Source organism: Hyaloscypha bicolor (genome assembly GCF_002865645.1).
Source record: "Hyaloscypha bicolor E unplaced genomic scaffold K444scaffold_17, whole genome shotgun sequence".
NCBI classification, from domain to species: Eukaryota; Fungi; Ascomycota; class Leotiomycetes; order Helotiales; family Hyaloscyphaceae; genus Hyaloscypha; species Hyaloscypha bicolor.
The window spans coordinates 302747-320385 of NW_020194519.1; the positions used below are offsets into that span (position 1 = coordinate 302747).

Here is a 17639-nt window from a genome sequence, read left to right on the forward strand (position 1 = left end):
CTTTATTTATAAAGCTTATATATAAAAATTTATTTTAAAAAAAACTTATATTTATATATTACTTATAATTTTAAACTAAGTTCTAAAGCTTAAAATAAGTTTAATTTTATTTATAAAAGTTATATAATTTGAATTATTTATTTATAACTTTTAAATAAAAGCAAATAATATAAAAAAAAATTCATTTTTTCATTTTTCTATTTTTCTATTTTTCTATTTTTCTATTTTTCTATTTTTCTATTTTTCTATTTTTCTATTTTTCTATTTTTCTATTTTTCTATTTATAAGCTTACTGTGATGGCAGGAACAAAGCAATGGAACGATGCTCAAAGATCTATAATTCCAATGTCCTACAGAATCTAAAGCTAAGGAGAGAAGGAGTGAGGTGTGGCAGTGGATAAGTAGGTATGGCCAAAACCACTGAAACGCCGAGCTTTGGAAGCGAGCTTGGTTTGAACCATAGCTTGGAACCTTAGCTGAAACCAACCCCTTTGGCTGAAACCAACCATGTGACACCAGCCGTCACACTTACAAAGCTTTTTCTTCTTATTTATTTAACTCTTTTTATTACCTTTTTTTCAGTAGCTCTGTATATATATTCTTCTTTTAAAACTAGCTCTTTAACTTATAATATAAATTCGCGCTTACGATTTTCAAAGGGCCTTGTGCGAAGATCCCGAGCTAATTGGCGCGTGATTTTGACTAATGGAAAATGTGAGGGCAAAGAGCAGTGTTTTGGACTGCGAACTTAACAACTTCGACGAGACCGGGTCTATAATGGGTGTGATTCGTCCAGTAAGGGTTGTAACCCGTGCAGATGGAAGTGGTAGAGGAAAGGCAGTTCAACCAGGGAATCGGGAATAGACGACAACTATTACTTGTATCAATAGTGAAGGCTGGAACGTTCCTCCATTTTTGGTAGTTTAAGGGAGAAGTCATCTTGCGAATTAATTCGACTCAGTTCAACCACATGGCAATATACTTGAATCTCTGACAAGATTATAAGCAGGTTCGCTCCTATCTAGACGAAAAGAGCGTCGCATCTATCCATATGTTATATATAGCATGTGCGGGATCATTAGTCGCTCTAATTCCAGGTACCGATCCGCGCTGTAACCTTATGTAACTTTATACATCGTAACGGCTACAATGCTGATGATGATTGCCTCTATAGCAGTGAGGCCTTAGAACTCGAATGATATGACTCGCTCGCCAAAGACTTACCTAAGTCGATCAGTAGGTGTTGCTGACAAATCGCCAAAAATCCAGCTGCCTGGCTGTGCCATAGGTGGGATGAAGACTCGTAAAGATACCCTTTAGAGATATCCGTAACGCCAACTCCTGGGGCTTCTTAGGAAGACATAAATCCACGACTAATTCTTACTTGCTGTTTTCGCCTATCACATCAATATTCTCACCAGAAAACAGCTCTGTCGGCATGCCTCTCATCTTACGCCGGGCGACAGCAGCGGACGCCTCAGCCCTAACAGAAATTTACTTCTCAGCATTTTCACTCGACGCCGCCTCTCTAGTTATCTTCCCTCGTGGCCCCGCTTCATTCAAATGGTGGTACGACAGCGTGATTGAAGAAATGCAAGGCACTTGTTCAAGCTTCGTCTGTGTATATGACTCCTCATCTCCCAATCAAAAAATCGTATCATACGCCAAATGGAACAATCCATCAGCCCCTGTAACAACCAATTTACCGGAATGGCCTCAAGGTTCAGATATAAAGATTGCCAACCTCTTCTTTGGAAATCTTCTTGAGCAGCATGCAGAGCGGATGAAAGGGCGGAAGCACTGGTATTTGGAGGTTATTGCTACGAGGCCGGAGTATCAGGGGAAAGGAGCTGGGGGACAGCTGATCAGGTGGGGTCTTGAGAAAGCGGATGAGGAGGGAACGGAGACATATTTGGAGGCGAGTCCGCATGGAAAGCCCATCTATGAACGATATGGATTTCGGGAGGTGGATAGATTGGTAGTGAATTTTGAGAAGGAGGTTTTGGGGGAGAAGGAGTTTGTGGAGGTGTTCATGCTGAGGCCCATTACTGCTCAAAAAGGTGAGAAACGGTCGTAAGAACTCACGTTGAACGGGCAGTTGAAACAGTTAGATTAGTAGACACTTCGCTCCAACCTATCCTGATATTTTTCTAAGCAATTGACTTCAATTCTCGGAAAACCAGTGTCTGACCCATATATCAGTCCCTTTATTGCAGAGCGCCAAGGCACGCTCCGTCTCACGCCCTTTCTATTTTGAGGAACCATTTGCAGAAGTTCCAAGGACTGTAGTCGTCTATTCGTATGCTCAAAATCCAGAAATACTCCTGAGCCCTAGAGATTAGAGCCGGCTGAGCGCGGCAGTATGGAGGTTGGGAGCGACGGTCTCGGGCGATTGGGGCTTAAAATAGAGCCTGGCAAATACGTCCGCAACCGAACGCAATTAACCCAAAGAAACACAACAGAGGAACATAGACGTTTAAGTCAATGGTGAGATACCCTTGGACAGCGGCAGACATACCGGTGAAGCCTGGGAACAAGAAGTCCAGGATCGAGGCTTGAGCGTCCGAGAATGTTTGAATTGCTAGGGAACTAGACATCGTGCTAATTCTGGGAGTTCTAAAGCTTATCTCTACTAATACTAGGACCTTAATAGGCTAGGGGCACGCGACAGCGTACGGAGTATATGCGCATACCTTGAGTGCACGAGCGTGCCTTGAGGATATACTTTTTAAGCGATTACAAGGGGCAAGAGAGGGACGTGCTTCTTGCCCACCTTTTATGCGCGTGCCAGGGGCTAAAGAATAGCTGAAAAGAAAGCCTTACTTTACAATAAAATTGTGCGGGGAAAGGGGCTAGAAGGGAATCAAATTCTCAAATACATAAGCACCTGTTCTAGGGTCTGCCCAGAGAGGGTGCTTATGCATCTAAAAAAGAGTCGAGATCAAAAATTACCGCTTTGAGCATATACCCATGTTTTAGGAATGGGAAGGGAGCAGAACAGGGAGGGGGTACAGGGGTTGGCAGGGGCAGACTCCTTTTATATCTATTATCATAAGAGAATGTTATTGTGCCGTGTTATCACTTCAACACTTTAACCTTATTCCAAGAGAAAGGCCTCCATATATGAATATAAGAACCCATTCGATGCTCTTTTGGCCCAATTTTTCCCCCTCCCCACTTGATTACTTACCTGCCCTACAGTTCTTTCAAAACATTTCAAATATTGTAAAGTACACTCACGATTAAGCGAGAGTTTTCTTAGGGATCAGGGATTGCATCTGACTCACACAAATAGGGGCGCGGCGCGTGCCATGCATGCCAGCTGCACAGCCCCACAAATTCTGGCTATAAGAACAGAGCATTCCCCAGCTTTTCCTGGAACAGTACTTCGCTTCCTAAAGTCTCCGAAGCAGTTTGGTCCAGACAAACTCAATTGCGCCACCGCCGTGCAACGTGGTGGGCAGTCTATAGAAACCTGAATAGAATAGAAAACACAATTGAAATTAGTCCCATCTAAATTTAAGGATGGCGACTGGATTGTCGGCCGGTGTGGTTGCTGAGATGACGGTGAACTTCCTTGATTCCATGGTAGAGCTGTACCAGGCTCGGCAAAAATACCTAAATTTCCGGTATCGATAGGTATCGATGCCAGAATCGTAAGGTATCGATAGTATCGATAGTAGTATCGATTCCCTGAACCTAATTTTCCCCTTTAATCACAATTAACTTTCGAACTACTTCCCTTATAAGAAAATTTTTGGTAGCGCAAATATTCTCCTTAATTTAGGCTTTCTATCTAGCTACTTATCTTATACTTTAGGCTAGAACTAATCTCAATGCGGCCATTTTAAGTAAAAATGAGCTTTTGAGATTTTCGTGAGGCTCACTTATATATTTAGTGCCTTGATAAGAAATACGAATACGGGGCTTAATTCTCCGAATACGAGAGGTATTTTAAATTTAAGATATTATTAAATTTTATTAATAATAGTAAATAAATTTTTTAATAGAAACACTAGAAATTAAAGGAATTATATATGAATATATTCTTATATAAATAAAATAATAAAATAAAGAGATAATTTTTAGGGTAAGAATCGATAAGGTATCGATACGTATCGATTCTTACGATACCTGAAAAATACCTAATACTATCGATACCGGTATCGATGCCTCAGGTATTTTTGCCGAGCCTGAGCTGTACAATGCTGCTGTTGCAATCCACAACAACCACCCATATGGAAATTGCGACATCTCCCAGCTCTCCACTAACCTTGCGGTCACGGTAGAGCGACTCTATGCTGAAATCAATCAAGACGGCAATGCAGTTTTTCTCCCCCGCACCTGCGTCAAGCTTGGTCAGCATGTTTTGGTTCGGCTTCATCGAGTGCAAGCATATGAGATGTCCAATGGCCCCCGTGCGGATTTGCGCATCGCCTGGCCAGCCGCAGCGGTCGAGGCTCTCGGCGAGCGAATCCAAAGTCTGCAGGATCTGTGGTCCCTTACTTTCCCGTGAGTAGCTATCGGATTTAGTGATTAATACATGTCTGAGTCTTGAATAGTTCCGGACAACTGCCACTTCAGAAGCTCACTCGTCTCCGGGCTACAAGTGCAACAGAGAAAAATGGCAAGAACACCAGGAACCAAAGCGTGCTGCCAGTCACGGAGAAAGTTGACCAGCTAAATGGATCTTCGAGCCCGAAACCGGCAGAGAAATCAAGCACCATTTTGCGACCTGGCTAACAATAGATGACCTGGGTCCTATATACTGGATCAGCGGCAAACCAGGCTCAGGAAAGTCAACTCTTTTTCGATTCCTGTTCGGACACTCCAGGACAAATACTTGTTTGAAATCATGGGCTGGTGATCTCCCCATCTCCAAAGCGGGCTTCTTCTTCTGGACGAGTGGGTCTAAAGAACAGCGATCTCAGGCGGGCTTACTCAGATCTCTCCTCCACCAGCTTCTCTCTGACAATAAGGCGATGATGCCGAAGACTTTCCCTGATCTATGGCAGAAGATGCAAATATTGACGACGAGGGAAAGGATCGGGCTGTCTCTCGAGTGGGACTCATCGGAACTCATGCGTGCATTCCGCTCCTTCGTGGACGCGGCGGTAGAGAGCTCTAAGATCTGCCTATTTATTGACGGCCTCGACGAGTTCGACGGGAATCACCTTGTGCTCGTTCAGTTCTTTCAGAGTTTGGGAAAAGGACCGCATGGCGGCAGAGTCAAGATGTGCCTTTCTTCGCGTCCCTGGGCCGTTTTCGAACGCTCCTTCCAGCCATCCGTTCCTAACCTCAAATTGCAGGAGCTGACTTATCAGGACATGTATGGCTATGTCTCTGATACGCTTAGCGCTGATTCTAAGATCGGAGGTTGTCTAAAGGAAAATTCGGAATTCAAGGACACCCTCTTCGACGAGACTGTTCAACGGGCAGACGGAGTCTTCCTCTGGACTAGGCTTACAGTCAGCAAGTTACTGAAAGATTTCCAGCCAAGCCTCGGTTTCCATGACCTGCAAGCCATTGTTGAAGAGCAGCCAACGGAGCTGGAAGACCTCTTTGAAAAGCTCCTCTTCTTCGAGCAGGACGCCGTTGAAAAATCTGAGACGGCCAACATGTTCCGGCTAATCACCGCCAGAGAGACTGCTGCAAGTTTCATCAACGACGAAACTGCTAACTTTCTGAATGTCTGGGAGATTGCACTCGCCCTAGATTCCGACGATGATTCACTTGCGATATCTGACAATGAGGTGCAGCAGGCAAGCGACGAGGAGGTTCAGGGCAGGTGTGAGAATACATGCACTCGAATCGAAGACCGGTTCAGGGGCCTTCTTGGTATTTTCCCTCAACGCCAAGGGGCAAACGAGCGAACTACTAGCATCGAGACTCAAGATGAAGAGAATTCATCCGGCTCCACTCGCAGAGTGGCTGGACACAAAGTCACTTACATCCACCGAACCGTACGTGACTGGCTCATGGACGGTGACGGGGTGCGCGAGCTCCTCATCAGCAAATCTTCGGGTACTTTTGATCCTCACCTTCGGCTCCTAAGGGCCGGAATAATGGCTTTTAAGATGCCTGTCGAGAGGCCATGGCGTCGGCGATGGCTCAATGACAGGTGGCCACAGATTACCGTGTGTATGACACATGCGAGGAATGTCCAACCTAGCCAAACCCTTCTGCAACGGCAGTTTCTGAATGAGCTGGACGAGGCCATTGGGTGGTACTGGATTCCAAGACTTGGAGACCCCACTGACCATTGGGCGAAGCACGTGTTTAATAGCTACGATGTACGGACGAAGGCGCCTCCAATACGTGAGCCTTATTTATACCTTGTTGCGAAGTTTGGAATTGCCAATTACGTACCGGAAGAGTTGGAGGGCTTGGTCTTGGGGGACATTTCAGCTTCCCTCGAACTAACATCGAAAGAAGGAGGAGAAATCAAGGAGAACGAGGTGATCGATCAAGAGGTGGAGGAGAGAGATAAAGCTGGGAAAGGAGAGCAAGGAGAGCAGGACGAAGATGAGGAAGATGAGGACGAACAAGGCGGAGAAGAGGAAGAAGAAGACACAAGAGAAGGAACACCCCTCCTCTCCTACGCAACCGAGTACATCTGCTCCCGCCAAAACAGCATCTACCCACTATCCTCTCTCTCCTTCATTCGCGCTCTCCTTCAAATTCCTTCCCGCCATAACCCCGGTCCAAACCACACTTACACCGATTTCATCCCTGCCGGAGCCCAGAACACCCCCTGGGTTGCCCTTCTCCAGCACCTCCGTCGCGGCCACCGTCGAGGCTGGATCGCGCACCTTGACATTGACCCACAAGGTACCACTCGTTGGGCTGAGATTGTGAGACTGTTTTTGGACGCTGGAGCGGATGTTGGTGCTGTTGTTTCAGCGGATCGGTGGCATCCGGAGATGAGCGCGCTCGAGGTTCTGGAAATGCTAGAAAATGAGTATTGTGCTACCGAGATGTGCGGCTTGAGGAAGCAGCTAATCAAGAAACAGGAGGAGCGCAGAGATTTTGGAAGTATATGAGGTTATGCAGGTCTAGCTACAGGTACTTTTCCTACAACAGCTATTTCCACATCCAAATGTAGATATGAGTATTCTCCATTTCCGTCTTTGGACATGAGATTGCTGCTGTTTTATCGTGAGTGGTGGGTTAGTAGGCTTAAGCCGAGGGTCAGCATTCTTGACCACGGCCTGAGCATGCACACAAGAGCCATTTTAGGGCCCGGACAGTCCCCAAGGAGGCCCCTTTTAGCTCCCTTAAGGCTGGGCTACGCTTTCCTCGTCTTACCTCTACAGGAGGGATGCTACCGCGCCACAGGAGCTTTGAAAGAAATTCTTCCGGGCCTAATAACTGAGGTCAAATAATCTTTACGGAGTAAAATGGAGCCGACAGACGCTGATGTCATGGAACCTCGATCCGGTGGCGCAAACCCCGCGTTTCCTCTGGTAGCATGTTATAACTACGCGCCCTCCTCGAACATGAAGCGTTCAATTTGTTGAGTCTCACTTGGAACACTCACCCACCAGAGAGCACCCGCAAGTTGTTCGCCCCATATTCCCGGATCCTCGACCAACTTCCCAAAGCCAGCACGAGCGCTTTCAGCCGAAGTTAGCAGAGTTACGCTGAGGCTTTCCTCGGCTCCTTCAATCCCACTATCCAATAGTATTTAACAGGACGACCTCTTAGAGATAAACACTCACGTTGACAAGGGAACTGGTTGTATCACTAACTGTTAACTCTAGGCCAAGGCTAAGATTACGCTATTCGGCACATCCCTTGGGGGTCTTAAAAACTACTCTTGGCGTCCAGACTTCGTCCTGCTGGCTCTTCTATCCTAGCCACGATTATCTCCGGGCGTAGGTCTAGAAGCCTTTCTACCAGGTTAGATATTTTTTCGAATAACAATCAGCCGGTAATCGAAATTAGGAGGATATTTGGCTTGTTCTGAACCTTCGGTTTCGATCGTTGGCCTAAGAAGGATAACGCGGGGCCTTTAAAAGAGAAAGACTAGGACCTCGTGTGCCCCGGAAGGGTTTTGCTTACGTTAGGCCAGTCTGCCGTCAGTGTTGGGGTCGTGGTGCGCTGTCGCACTTAGCAAGCCTTACGCGTACATGGCTCCCAACCTCCCCCAACAACAAAAAAAGAAACCAAACTTCTGAATGCCAAATGAAGAAGGGATCTCTTATATTTAGTCTAAACGACGTAAAGGTGTGTATATTACATTTATTGTCTAGCATAAGAGATAAATCTACTGCACAAATCTTTTTTCCTCTTTAATACCCGCAATTCTCGCTTATTAAAGGAGAAACAAGAAAAGACAGGGATCTTTAGCGAATTCTCCCCCTATCCAACTCCCTAAGGAATACGTCCTATATTACAAATCACCAAATCACCACACAAAAGTCTCCACCAAGAACTGGAAGAATTTCAAACCAGGGATGGGAACCAAAAACAGCAGGCAGAAACAAACACACAACCCCACCGTCTCCACTCTACTCCGACTTCTTCCTCCCCGCCTCTAATTAACTCTCCGCCCCCAAACTCTGCTCATACATCCTCTGCTTAAACGCCGCCATAATTGCAAACGGGACCCACAGATCCTCGTACACACCAACACTGACTCCTTCCTCACCTCCATCTTCCTGGACACACATATCCAGTCTCTGTCTGCCGTGTCCGAAGGACGCCGTGCGCATGATGAGTTGATGATCTAGCGGGACGGGGTTCTTGGAATCCCAGGGCTCGTTGAGAGTTTTGCGGAATGAGTCTTGCTCGGCTGGGAGGAGGGTGGGAGGGCCGCCCGCGATGGAAGTACGCCAGTAGGGAGACAGGTTCTGGTAGATTTTCACGAAGGGTTCTTGGTCATAGTCGTGGACGAATTGATGCATGTTTGCAATTCCGATGTTGAGTTCTGGGATGAACATGTGCTTTTGAGTGGCACTGACTGCCGTGAAACTGCCAACGCTGATTAAGGCTTCCGAGACAGGGTGGAAGGTGGGCAGTTCGGTAGCTGAGTCCTTGTAGTTGTAGGCGAGGTACTCGTTCTCTGTGTCGGACGTGTTGAGCTTCAGGATCCGGTAGAGGTTGTTTGGGATGTCGACGTCGATTGCGAGGTGTTGGAATTCGTCGTCGGGGGACGTGGGGGTAGTGCGTGAGATGGAGAGGCGTTGGTAGAATTCGAAGTGGTTTATGACTTTGGCGATGTTCTTTACACCTGGTCCCAAAACGGGCTTGAGAACGGGCTTGAGGTGGGAGCCAAGATACATGTCATAAGCTGGGATGTTAGAGGACAAGCTTTTGACATCGAATTTTCCGGCTAGGACGGCGTTAGTGAGATATTTAACAGGGGAGGGGTGAGAGCAATACTCACAGGTATACATTGCAACCCTAGTGTTGAAGCCGTTGCAAGTACTTTTCATCTGATTGTACCAGGCGATATCAGGACCACCCGCAAACCTACTCACGGTTAGCTTGCTTTAAATCCCCTTTAGATATGTGTAAACTTACCCAATGACCGGTAGAATCCAAATTCCAACACAGATAAAGAACAGAAAGATTGCGCCGAAGTTCTTGGTAACCCCCTTGAGGTCGCGGTTCGTCTCTCGTGAGTTGAGGTTCAGAGTGTTGACGAAGAAGTCCGCCGCTCCTTTGAAGAGCGTAGACAAAATAATGAAGGTAGAAGGCAGAACAACCGACACCCCCGCTATCGCGAGACCCAACCTTTCATAGCACAAGGCGCTCTTGGTGATCTCAGGGTACTTGAACGGTTTCGTCCACCAGCCAATATGAAAGTATAACAAGATAGCCATCAAAGCATAACCGATAACCAAAATGACAAACAGGGAGATCAGGCCTCTGAATGAGCCCGTCGATTGTTGCCGAGCCCGAGTCCAGAATTGATTCCATGCCGTGGGAGTCGGGGGGGTGACTGGATGGCCAGCGCAGGAGGGAGAGCACGGAACATTACAAGGTCCAGGATGGCACAGCTTGAGACAAGGTTTCCTTTCCCCGTGTGGACAAGCACTAGCTCGATCGCAAGCATCAAGACACGCATTCGGTCTTTCACTCGACATTGGACCCAGAAGACCGAACGAATGTTTCTGACACCAACATCGCGCCTTCGGCTCTGGACACTCGACGGCACAGCTCGGGCATTTCCATTTTCCAAGGGCGAGAAGAGCGGAAAGGATGGCGTTGCGGCTGCTAGCTTCAGCCCAAGATTTGGCGCAGCGGAAGTGGTTTACGTTGTAGCATTCTGGGCAGTGCCAAATGCTGTATTCGTAGGCGTTGCCTGGGGTGATGGGATCGAGGCAGATTGAACAGGTGTAGCTGGTTTGATCAGTTTCTAACGTGCGACAAGGACTGGATTAAACACTTACTGTCCATTTCTAATGTCCTCAAGGATTCGTTCTCCGCGGTCAGGATGGGTTGACTGGCGGAAGCCATTCCGCCGTTGCGTTTCGGTGGAACGACGAGGCATATCTTCGAGGGGCGTGCCTCCTGCCTCTGGATCAGAGGAGGCACTTGAGTTTGAGCGGCTAGCAGACCATGGATATTTCATTTTGATGGCTGACGTTTCACGATGGCCTGTGCAGAAGGAAAAGAACGATTGTGGGCTACCTTCCAAGGAAGGTGGTTGTCAGGCGGGGGAAATAAACTTGATAGCTTCAAACACCCAATAATTGGGCATCTAGACTTTAAAAAGGGCTGGAATAAACTGTGTGAGCTAAATGCACTAGTACCCAACTCACATAAACTTGCAGTGACAGTTTCTAGAGGTTCTTCGGGACTTCGATGACGATATGCTATCCCGTCGTGGAATAGGTCCCGTTAGATATTTGAACGATCCAAGACCTAAAGTTCTAGTGACCTATCATATAAATGCATGGGTGGGAGGATTTCGGGCCCCTAATAGGGTATAATCTTGACAGCTTCTAGTGTACCAAACATGAAAAGGTAGCGAACCGACAAATTGGAGAACGGTACGTCACCTAGAGGAAGGCTGGGACCCGTCTCGGCCCCGAGGCAATTCAAGAGACATTGGCACTGATTATAGTATGTCTAGATGCTCGCCGGTGCCATTTTTGAGGAGGGTTGAGGGGTTGGATATCACATTAATGCGAAGCAGAGAAGTGCCCCTTGTCGCCAGCGAAAATGACGTCGTCGTGAGGGTATTCTCGCGACAGAGTAGGAGACAATGGTCTGCACATGTGTGGCGCAACGGTGGTTGTTGTGCTTCGTATGATTAAATTATGGGGTTGCTGTAGTGAAGGAAAGGATTGTCGTGGAAGACCTCAATCTCGATGCGAGGAAGGAACCTTCGTGTCACGTGATACTTGAGAAGATGCAGATCGGCACAAAGCGCTCTCACTGCAATGAAAAAGAAGCGAGAACCAGGATGTGAAACCCTGAGGTAGCTTTACAGATGTGGGGCTTGGTTAGACTAGGGTAGGTAGGCTGTCTCTCACGTGACTGGAACATCTCCGTCCATTCGTTCAGCGTTTTCCATTTCGCCCTGTTTTTATTCCTGGCAGGTAGGAAGAGACGTGAACATCTCGAATTTAATAAAGGATTGGGAAAAGAAGACCTCAGAACTTCTGACGTAGGAAGGAAGAGGGGAGGAAAGTAAGAGGAAGGGAAATTGATCAGGAACGTTGGAAACAGCGAGGAGAGAAGATTGAGTGTTCCACATGCAATGTGGCTGGTATTTGTTTTGAACTTTTGATCTATCCTCTTTAGCCCTCAGATCACTCCTCTCTCCTCGTCTCCATCACCGGATGCCCCGCCGAGTCCCTCACCACCCGATCCATCTCACTCCCATCCCTCGGCAGCACCAGATTTAGAAAAACCCCAATAACAGCCGCGATAATAAAAGGCGTCTCCACAATCAAATTCAGCCCTTGCTCGAAACCCTGAAGATGCACATTACTTCCGCTATAATCCAGGATCTGCGCGAACCAGGACGGCTGTACGATATCGATGAATCCGATTCCGAGGGATGCGGTGAGAATGAAGCGGTTTCGGCGCGTCCAGGTGATGAGGCCGAGTACGCGGATGCCGGCTACGGCGATGGTGGAGTAGAGGAAGACTTGCATACCGCCGAGGACGGAAGGGGGCTGTCAAACATTGTGTTAGCTGGGAAAGGGTAGATAAGGGGAGGGAAAGGAAGGGGGAAGGGAAAATACATACCATACTCCCAAACACCGCGCCAAACTTCCCAAACATTCCCATCAAAACTAAAAATCCAGAAGCGCACCACCCCGCGCGTCGACTCGCACATCCCGTCAAGCTGATAACGCCGTTATTACCCGCTTGACTGACCATCGGCAGCCCTGTCCCAAAAGCAGAGACCAAACTCCCGAGCCCATCACACAGAATCCCTCCCTGAATGCGGGAATTAAAATGTGTGCCCTCAATATCCACATTACTTATCTCAGCAGTGGCGAGGATATCAGGCATACAAGACACAGCCTCACATATAAACATTATCAGGAGTGGGAGGATCAACGCCCCGTCGACAGAGAGCTTGAAAGTGTGTACCCAGAGGAAGGTCACGGGTGGAGCAGCGCGGACGTTGGAGAGCGACCAGTAGCCTGTTAGGCCTGAGATGAGACACCCTATCGCAAGACCGAGGATGATGGATGCCGATTTCATGAGTGGGGAGCCGAATTGCTCGACGATGATGACGGTCACGAAGACGGAGAAGCCGAGGCCGATGAGCTTCGGGTCGCCCCTGTATCAAACTCAAATCAATCTAATGTTCTCTTTCGCATAGGACATTGAGATGAGAGAAGGAAGACGTACCAAACGAGAGGCTTCGGCGCAGCGGTGTTGGGACACAGAGCGTAGAATCCCGTCTCACTATTACAATTGCTGCTCCCGCCCCAATTCTGCATCCCGCTGTTGATGAGGTACACCCCGACCAACAGCAAAAGAGTCCCCGTTACAATCTTGGGAAAGATCTTATTCAGTTTCTTGGGCGGGACCATGGACATCGCGATCTGGATCCACACCGTACACAACATGCTTCCCAAGATCGCACCCCAGGCATCAAGACACGGCAACTGCGTGCCATCTGCTGCGGTCGGACAAGTCCCGTTTTTGTACCGCATGGCAGTGTAGTTGAATGCGATAGGTAAGATATCGAAGGTTGGGCCGACGACGGAGAGCAGGCCGGTGCCGATGTAGAAGGGGGTTTTGGTGATGTGGATGCGGGTTACTTGGAGGGCCGTGGCGATGCCGGTCGTGATGAAGGCCGCGGAGACGAGATACTGGGTTATTTCGGCGTCGAAGTTGAATGCCCCTCCTGCAATAGCTAGGGGTGGGGAGACAATGGATCCGATCATTGTAAGGGCATGTTGGAGACCGAGGAGCAGGGTGAGGAGGATTGGGATCTTATCGTTGAGCCCGTAGAAGGGTGCTTCGTAGTCTTTGTATCTGCGGTTCAGGGGCCAGATATTGGGTGTGATGAGGTAGAGGTAATCCTACGCACGATTGTATTAGATTGGCGCTGTGGGAAGGGAGGAACAGACAAACATAATCGCCGACCCAACCCTCACGGCTGGTGAAGTAGTGCTTCAAGTATGCCCATGTTGACCTTTGAGGTACTTCGACCTCGCCCGCGAACGACGAGGCATATGCGACATCATTCTCCCGGCCGAGCTTCTCAATGCTAGCTGGAGTCTCCATCTCAGCAACTGCCTGTAAAATTTGGCCAAAAATGAGAGCTGCCAAATGCTCAATTGCTGAACTGAGGCTGTGCAGTACTTGCAATTGAATCTCGCGGGCTCTTCGGTGCTTTAGTATTCCCCCTCCACTTCACTCTCCTCACAGTGGGATTGCTCCACGATCGGGCTAGAGGTTTTATTTTATTTTTTGAAGCTCAACGCTTGAAGAGTGGGAGGGAGATCTTTGATAAGATGTCAGGAAGTGGCCGCGGCCAATCAGCGGCGTTGGATGGGAGGCGCTCAGGGGCTTATCGAGTCGGAGGCCACCGAGACAGGGGTCGCGGGTCTGATTCTGGGGAAGCTCCACCGAAATTTTGGTCAAGTGCAGACATCGAAATCTGACAGCTGGGGGTTTAAGATGACCGGTGGTTTCCTATCCAAGTGGGATATCTGATTGATCGTTTTGAAAAGACTTCGAGTCCGGAGTTGGCCTTCAGCGTGGGGAAGTGACTTGGTAGAGATTCCCCTTGAATTGAGCTCGGCTGCTTCTCGGCCGAGTGTGCCGGCACAACATCTCTCCTGAAATCTGCTCGAAGCTCAACTGCTCGATCCTCTTCACATCAGTCTAACTCAACTATTCAAAGACTTTTGCAACTCACAGGCAAAATGCCATCCGAACCCTCAACATTCTACAAACACGCAACAATAATCACCATCAACCCCGCCCGAGAAGTGATCCTTGATGGCGGCGTTCTGGTGACTGGATCTCGCATCGTGGGAGTAGGAAAGACATCCTCTTTCCCACCATCCTTTCTCCCCCAAAACACGAAGACCATAACCCTCAAAGGTCGCATTCTCATCCCAGGCCTCATCAACACGCACTCCCACCTGGCCCAGTCCCTCCTCCGCGGTCTCGCGGAAGACCTCCCCTTACATTCATGGCTCTGCGACTCGATTTGGCCGCTGGAGGCATCTTATGATACAGATGATGGATATTTTGCTGCGAGGTTAACGATTGCAGAGATGTTGAAGAGTGGCACGACCTGCTTTTTGGAGAGTATGCTGACGCATCGGAGCGGATTCGAGAATGTCGTTCGAGCTGTGGAAGAGAGTGGTATCCGTGCATGCTTGGTACTCCCCTTCCTTATCCCTACAGATCCCAGAGACTAACGAGAATACAGGGAAAGCTCGTGAAGTTCGAGGAAAGCAACAAAGAGCTCAACATCACCGATCCAAGAGATAAAGACGTGGCGTCGATGTCCATCTCCTCCATGCTCGCAGCTCATGAAAAGCACCATGGGACATTCAATGGCCGCCTCCATGTCTGGGCCGCAGCAGGTACACCGCGCGGCTCACCCCTCTCCTCGCACCTCGGAATCGGAGAAGCCTGCAAAGTGCGCGATATAGGACTCACGATGCACTGCGCAGAAGCACCGCGCGATCTGGCCATTTACCGCGAAAGCTACGGCCTAACACCGATGCAATTCTGCCACCAAGCAAAGCTGACCGGGAAAAAGACAGTCCTTGCTCACATGGTGCACTTGGATCTCGAATACGACTTGCCGATTCTGGAAGCTACAGGAACAACAGTAGCGCATAATCCAAACAGCAACCTCAAACTCGCATCCGGTATTGCAAAGGTGCCGGAGATGCTGGAAGGAGGTATCAACGTCTCCCTCGGCACAGACGGCGCGCCGTGCGGGAACACATATGATATGTTCCGGGAGATGCATTTAACGAGTATTCTCCACAAAGGTGCGAATCTTGATGCGGAGTTCGTTGGGGCGGAGGCTGTGCTGGAGATGGCGACGATTAATGGTGCGAGGGCGTTGGGGCTGGAAGGGGAAATTGGCAGTATTGAGGTGGGGAAGAAGGCGGATTTCGTGGTTGTGAAGCCGGGGTTGAACGCGGCGCCTTGGGATGAGGGACAAGTGGCGCTGGGGGGATTGAATCCCATGACTGTAGTTGTTTATTCGTGTTCTGGGAGTGAGGTTGAGATGGTGGTTGTGGATGGGGAGGTTCTGGTAAGTGAGGGGAAATTGGTGAAGATGGATGAGGGGGAGGTTATCGAGGCTGCGAAGAGGACGATCCAAGGGATTAGAGAGAGGTCTGGTGTCAAAGCTGTGAATAGGAAGGGGTGGAAATATGTTTAGCGTGCGAATAAAAGTATTTGTTCTTCGATGACTCTTGAACATATGTTCGTCTCCAAACTTGACTAGAAATCCACACTCGTGGTTCTACCACGTCTCGCAAGAAGAACAGAAATGGTATCACCGAGCTCAAAACATACCTACCTATCTCTCCACCCGTAAGCTGCCACAGTCCGGGACCCCCTTTCTCAGCCCGTATCACATGACTCAACCCCTCGTGACACAGCCGAGCCCCATCTCAGCCTAAATCTGCTCGCGGAAGCCACCGCAGATAACCCATTTCGGCCCCACTATCGCCCCAATCATCGACTTCTCCACCTCCGGAGGGTACCGCGATACGAAAGTATCAAAGATGGGGCTGGCTTCAACCCTCATCTTTTTCCAGACCAGTGAGTCTGTTTTCATGACAGACCAAATCCTAATGTCGGGGCCGAGAGAAGATATTTAAAGTAGGGAAGCGGAGTGGAGTGAGTAGGAGAACAGAGAAGCGAAGGACATAAATAATAGCTGCCTCGCTGTACAGATACCTTGGTCAGTCATCTTTAACCTGTACTTCAACTTCAACCTCATCTCACCCTTCACTTCATCACAAGAGCTCACTGAGCATTACATACCTCTCACCAATACCACCAACAACAAACCTCTTTCTCCATTCCAACACCAACCTCGCACAATGGCGCCAACAAAATACACCAACCGCACCATCCCCAAAATCTCCCTTCTCGACTTCGGCACCCGAATCTCAGAGATTACCGCCCAGTTAATCCAAGCCGCGGAAACCGACGGATTCTTCGGCCTCGTCGACCACGGAATCTCATCCAAAGAAATAGAGCACATGTTCGAGAACTCCTCCCGCTTCTTCTCCCTCCCAGACTCCACCAAATCCACGGTCCCCTTCTCACACCTCAACGCCGGCTGGGAGAAAAACGCGCAGGTCCGACCGTCTACGGGAATGCCGGATCGCAAGGAGAGCTACCAGATGCAATTCGGCTCTAACATGGCCGGTTGCTGGCTTCCGGAATCCACGCTCCCCGGGTTCAAGGACGCTGCGCTGGAGTTCATGAAGAAAGCGCAGAGCGTGAGCGAGAAACTGATGCTCTGCTTCGCGCGCGGGCTGGGGTTCGAAGACGAGTATTTCATCAAGGCGCATGATGTGAGCAGAGCCGAAAGCCAGACGGTGCTCCGCCTGCTGCACTACTTCGAAGTCGACAGCACGGTCCCGGTTCCAGAGGGATATTATCGTGCTGGGGCGCACGTAGACTGGGATTTCGTCACGCTGCTGTTCCAGCGACCCGGCCAAAGCGGACTCGAAATCTGTCCTGGGCGCGAGGCCTCGACGAGTTTCGGGATCGGCGACAGTTGGACGAGGGTCGAGCCAAAGGAAGGAGAGATCGTGTGTAACATCGGGGATCTGCTGATGAGTTGGAGCGACGACCGCTTTAAGAGTACGTTCCATAGGGTCAAGACGCCGTCGGTGGTTGGCGAGGATTATTTTGGGCCGAGGTATAGCATGGCGTATTTCAACCAGCCGTGTACAGATGCTGTTATCCAGGGGCCGCTGAAGAAATATGAGGCTGTGACCGGGAGGGAGTTTACGCAGAAGGCGATGAATAGGAATTTTGCGGCGTTGAAAGCGAAGAAGGAGGCGTTGGAGGGGGTCATGGATGGTGCTGCTGTTGCTGTTTCTTCTTCTTGACGTTTTGATTGTTCTTTTGTCCTAGGAAAAGTTTTGTCAATATACATACAAGATTTAACTGGCTTCCCGGCCACTAAATGAGAAGTTATTTGCTCGCCCACACCT

At 49.0% G+C, this 17639-nt stretch overlaps 9 protein-coding genes across 9 annotated transcripts; 5 read left to right on the top strand and 4 right to left on the bottom strand.

Moving 5' to 3' along the window:
* Positions 1–639: 639 nt before the first annotated feature.
* On the bottom strand, positions 640–932 carry K444DRAFT_705183 (uncharacterized protein; the record flags this gene model as incomplete). The annotated part of the gene is made up of 1 exon (XM_024888103.1): positions 640–932. A coding segment is annotated over one exon (230 nt), but the record flags the coding sequence as incomplete, so codon positions are not given.
* A 395-nt stretch (positions 933–1327) lies between these two features.
* On the top strand, positions 1328–2176 carry K444DRAFT_608373 (acyl-CoA N-acyltransferase). The gene has a single exon (XM_024879374.1). It carries the CDS (start codon positions 1439–1441, stop codon positions 2075–2077), a length of 639 nt encoding a protein of 212 aa, XP_024741584.1. The 5' UTR covers positions 1328–1438; the 3' UTR covers positions 2078–2176.
* Positions 2177–2399: 223 nt separating this feature from the next.
* On the bottom strand, positions 2400–2597 carry K444DRAFT_519749 (uncharacterized protein; the record flags this gene model as incomplete). The annotated part of the gene is made up of 1 exon (XM_024873985.1): positions 2400–2597. One exon carries the CDS (start codon positions 2595–2597, stop codon positions 2400–2402), a length of 198 nt encoding a protein of 65 aa, XP_024741585.1.
* Positions 2598–4247: 1650 nt separating this feature from the next.
* Positions 4248–4833, top strand: K444DRAFT_204067 (uncharacterized protein). Its single transcript, XM_024871022.1, has 2 exons — positions 4248–4512; positions 4563–4833. Exons 1-2 carry the CDS (start codon positions 4299–4301, stop codon positions 4682–4684), a joined length of 336 nt encoding a protein of 111 aa, XP_024741586.1. The 5' UTR covers positions 4248–4298; the 3' UTR covers positions 4685–4833.
* On the top strand, positions 4506–7043 carry K444DRAFT_659938 (uncharacterized protein; the record flags this gene model as incomplete). The annotated part of the gene is made up of 2 exons (XM_024886409.1): positions 4506–4512; positions 4563–7043. Exon 2 carries the CDS (start codon positions 4983–4985, stop codon positions 7041–7043), a length of 2061 nt encoding a protein of 686 aa, XP_024741587.1. The 5' UTR covers positions 4506–4512; positions 4563–4982.
* A 1500-nt stretch (positions 7044–8543) lies between these two features.
* Positions 8544–10582, bottom strand: K444DRAFT_625345 (uncharacterized protein; the record flags this gene model as incomplete). The annotated part of the gene is made up of 4 exons (XM_024882517.1): positions 8544–9337; positions 9392–9477; positions 9529–10350; positions 10401–10582. The coding sequence occupies 4 exons, from the start codon at positions 10580–10582 to the stop codon at positions 8544–8546; spliced, it is 1884 nt and encodes a 627-aa protein (XP_024741588.1).
* Positions 10583–11768: 1186 nt separating this feature from the next.
* K444DRAFT_520225 (putative purine permease) lies at positions 11769–13710 on the bottom strand (the record flags this gene model as incomplete). Its single annotated transcript, XM_024874032.1, has 4 exons — positions 11769–12137; positions 12211–12754; positions 12826–13505; positions 13558–13710. The coding sequence occupies 4 exons, from the start codon at positions 13708–13710 to the stop codon at positions 11769–11771; spliced, it is 1746 nt and encodes a 581-aa protein (XP_024741589.1).
* A 644-nt stretch (positions 13711–14354) lies between these two features.
* On the top strand, positions 14355–15841 carry K444DRAFT_520076 (5-methylthioadenosine/S-adenosylhomocysteine deaminase n1; the record flags this gene model as incomplete). The annotated part of the gene is made up of 2 exons (XM_024874015.1): positions 14355–14819; positions 14870–15841. 2 exons carry the CDS (start codon positions 14355–14357, stop codon positions 15839–15841), a joined length of 1437 nt encoding a protein of 478 aa, XP_024741590.1.
* Positions 15842–16511: 670 nt separating this feature from the next.
* On the top strand, positions 16512–17534 carry K444DRAFT_520582 (putative gibberellin 20 oxidase; the record flags this gene model as incomplete). Its single annotated transcript, XM_024874052.1, has 1 exon — positions 16512–17534. The coding sequence occupies one exon, from the start codon at positions 16512–16514 to the stop codon at positions 17532–17534; it is 1023 nt and encodes a 340-aa protein (XP_024741591.1).
* Positions 17535–17639: the final 105 nt, after the last annotated feature.

Coding starts and splice junctions, on each gene's coding strand:
- K444DRAFT_204067 (XM_024871022.1), top strand. CDS start 4,299: ATGCTGAAATCAATCAAGACGGCAATGCAGTTTTTCTCCCCCGCACCT. Junction 4,513..4,562: donor CTGTGGTCCCTTACTTTCCC/GTGAGTAGCTAT, acceptor AGTCTTGAATAG/TTCCGGACAACTGCCACTTC.
- K444DRAFT_608373 (XM_024879374.1), top strand. CDS start 1,439: ATGCCTCTCATCTTACGCCGGGCGACAGCAGCGGACGCCTCAGCCCTA.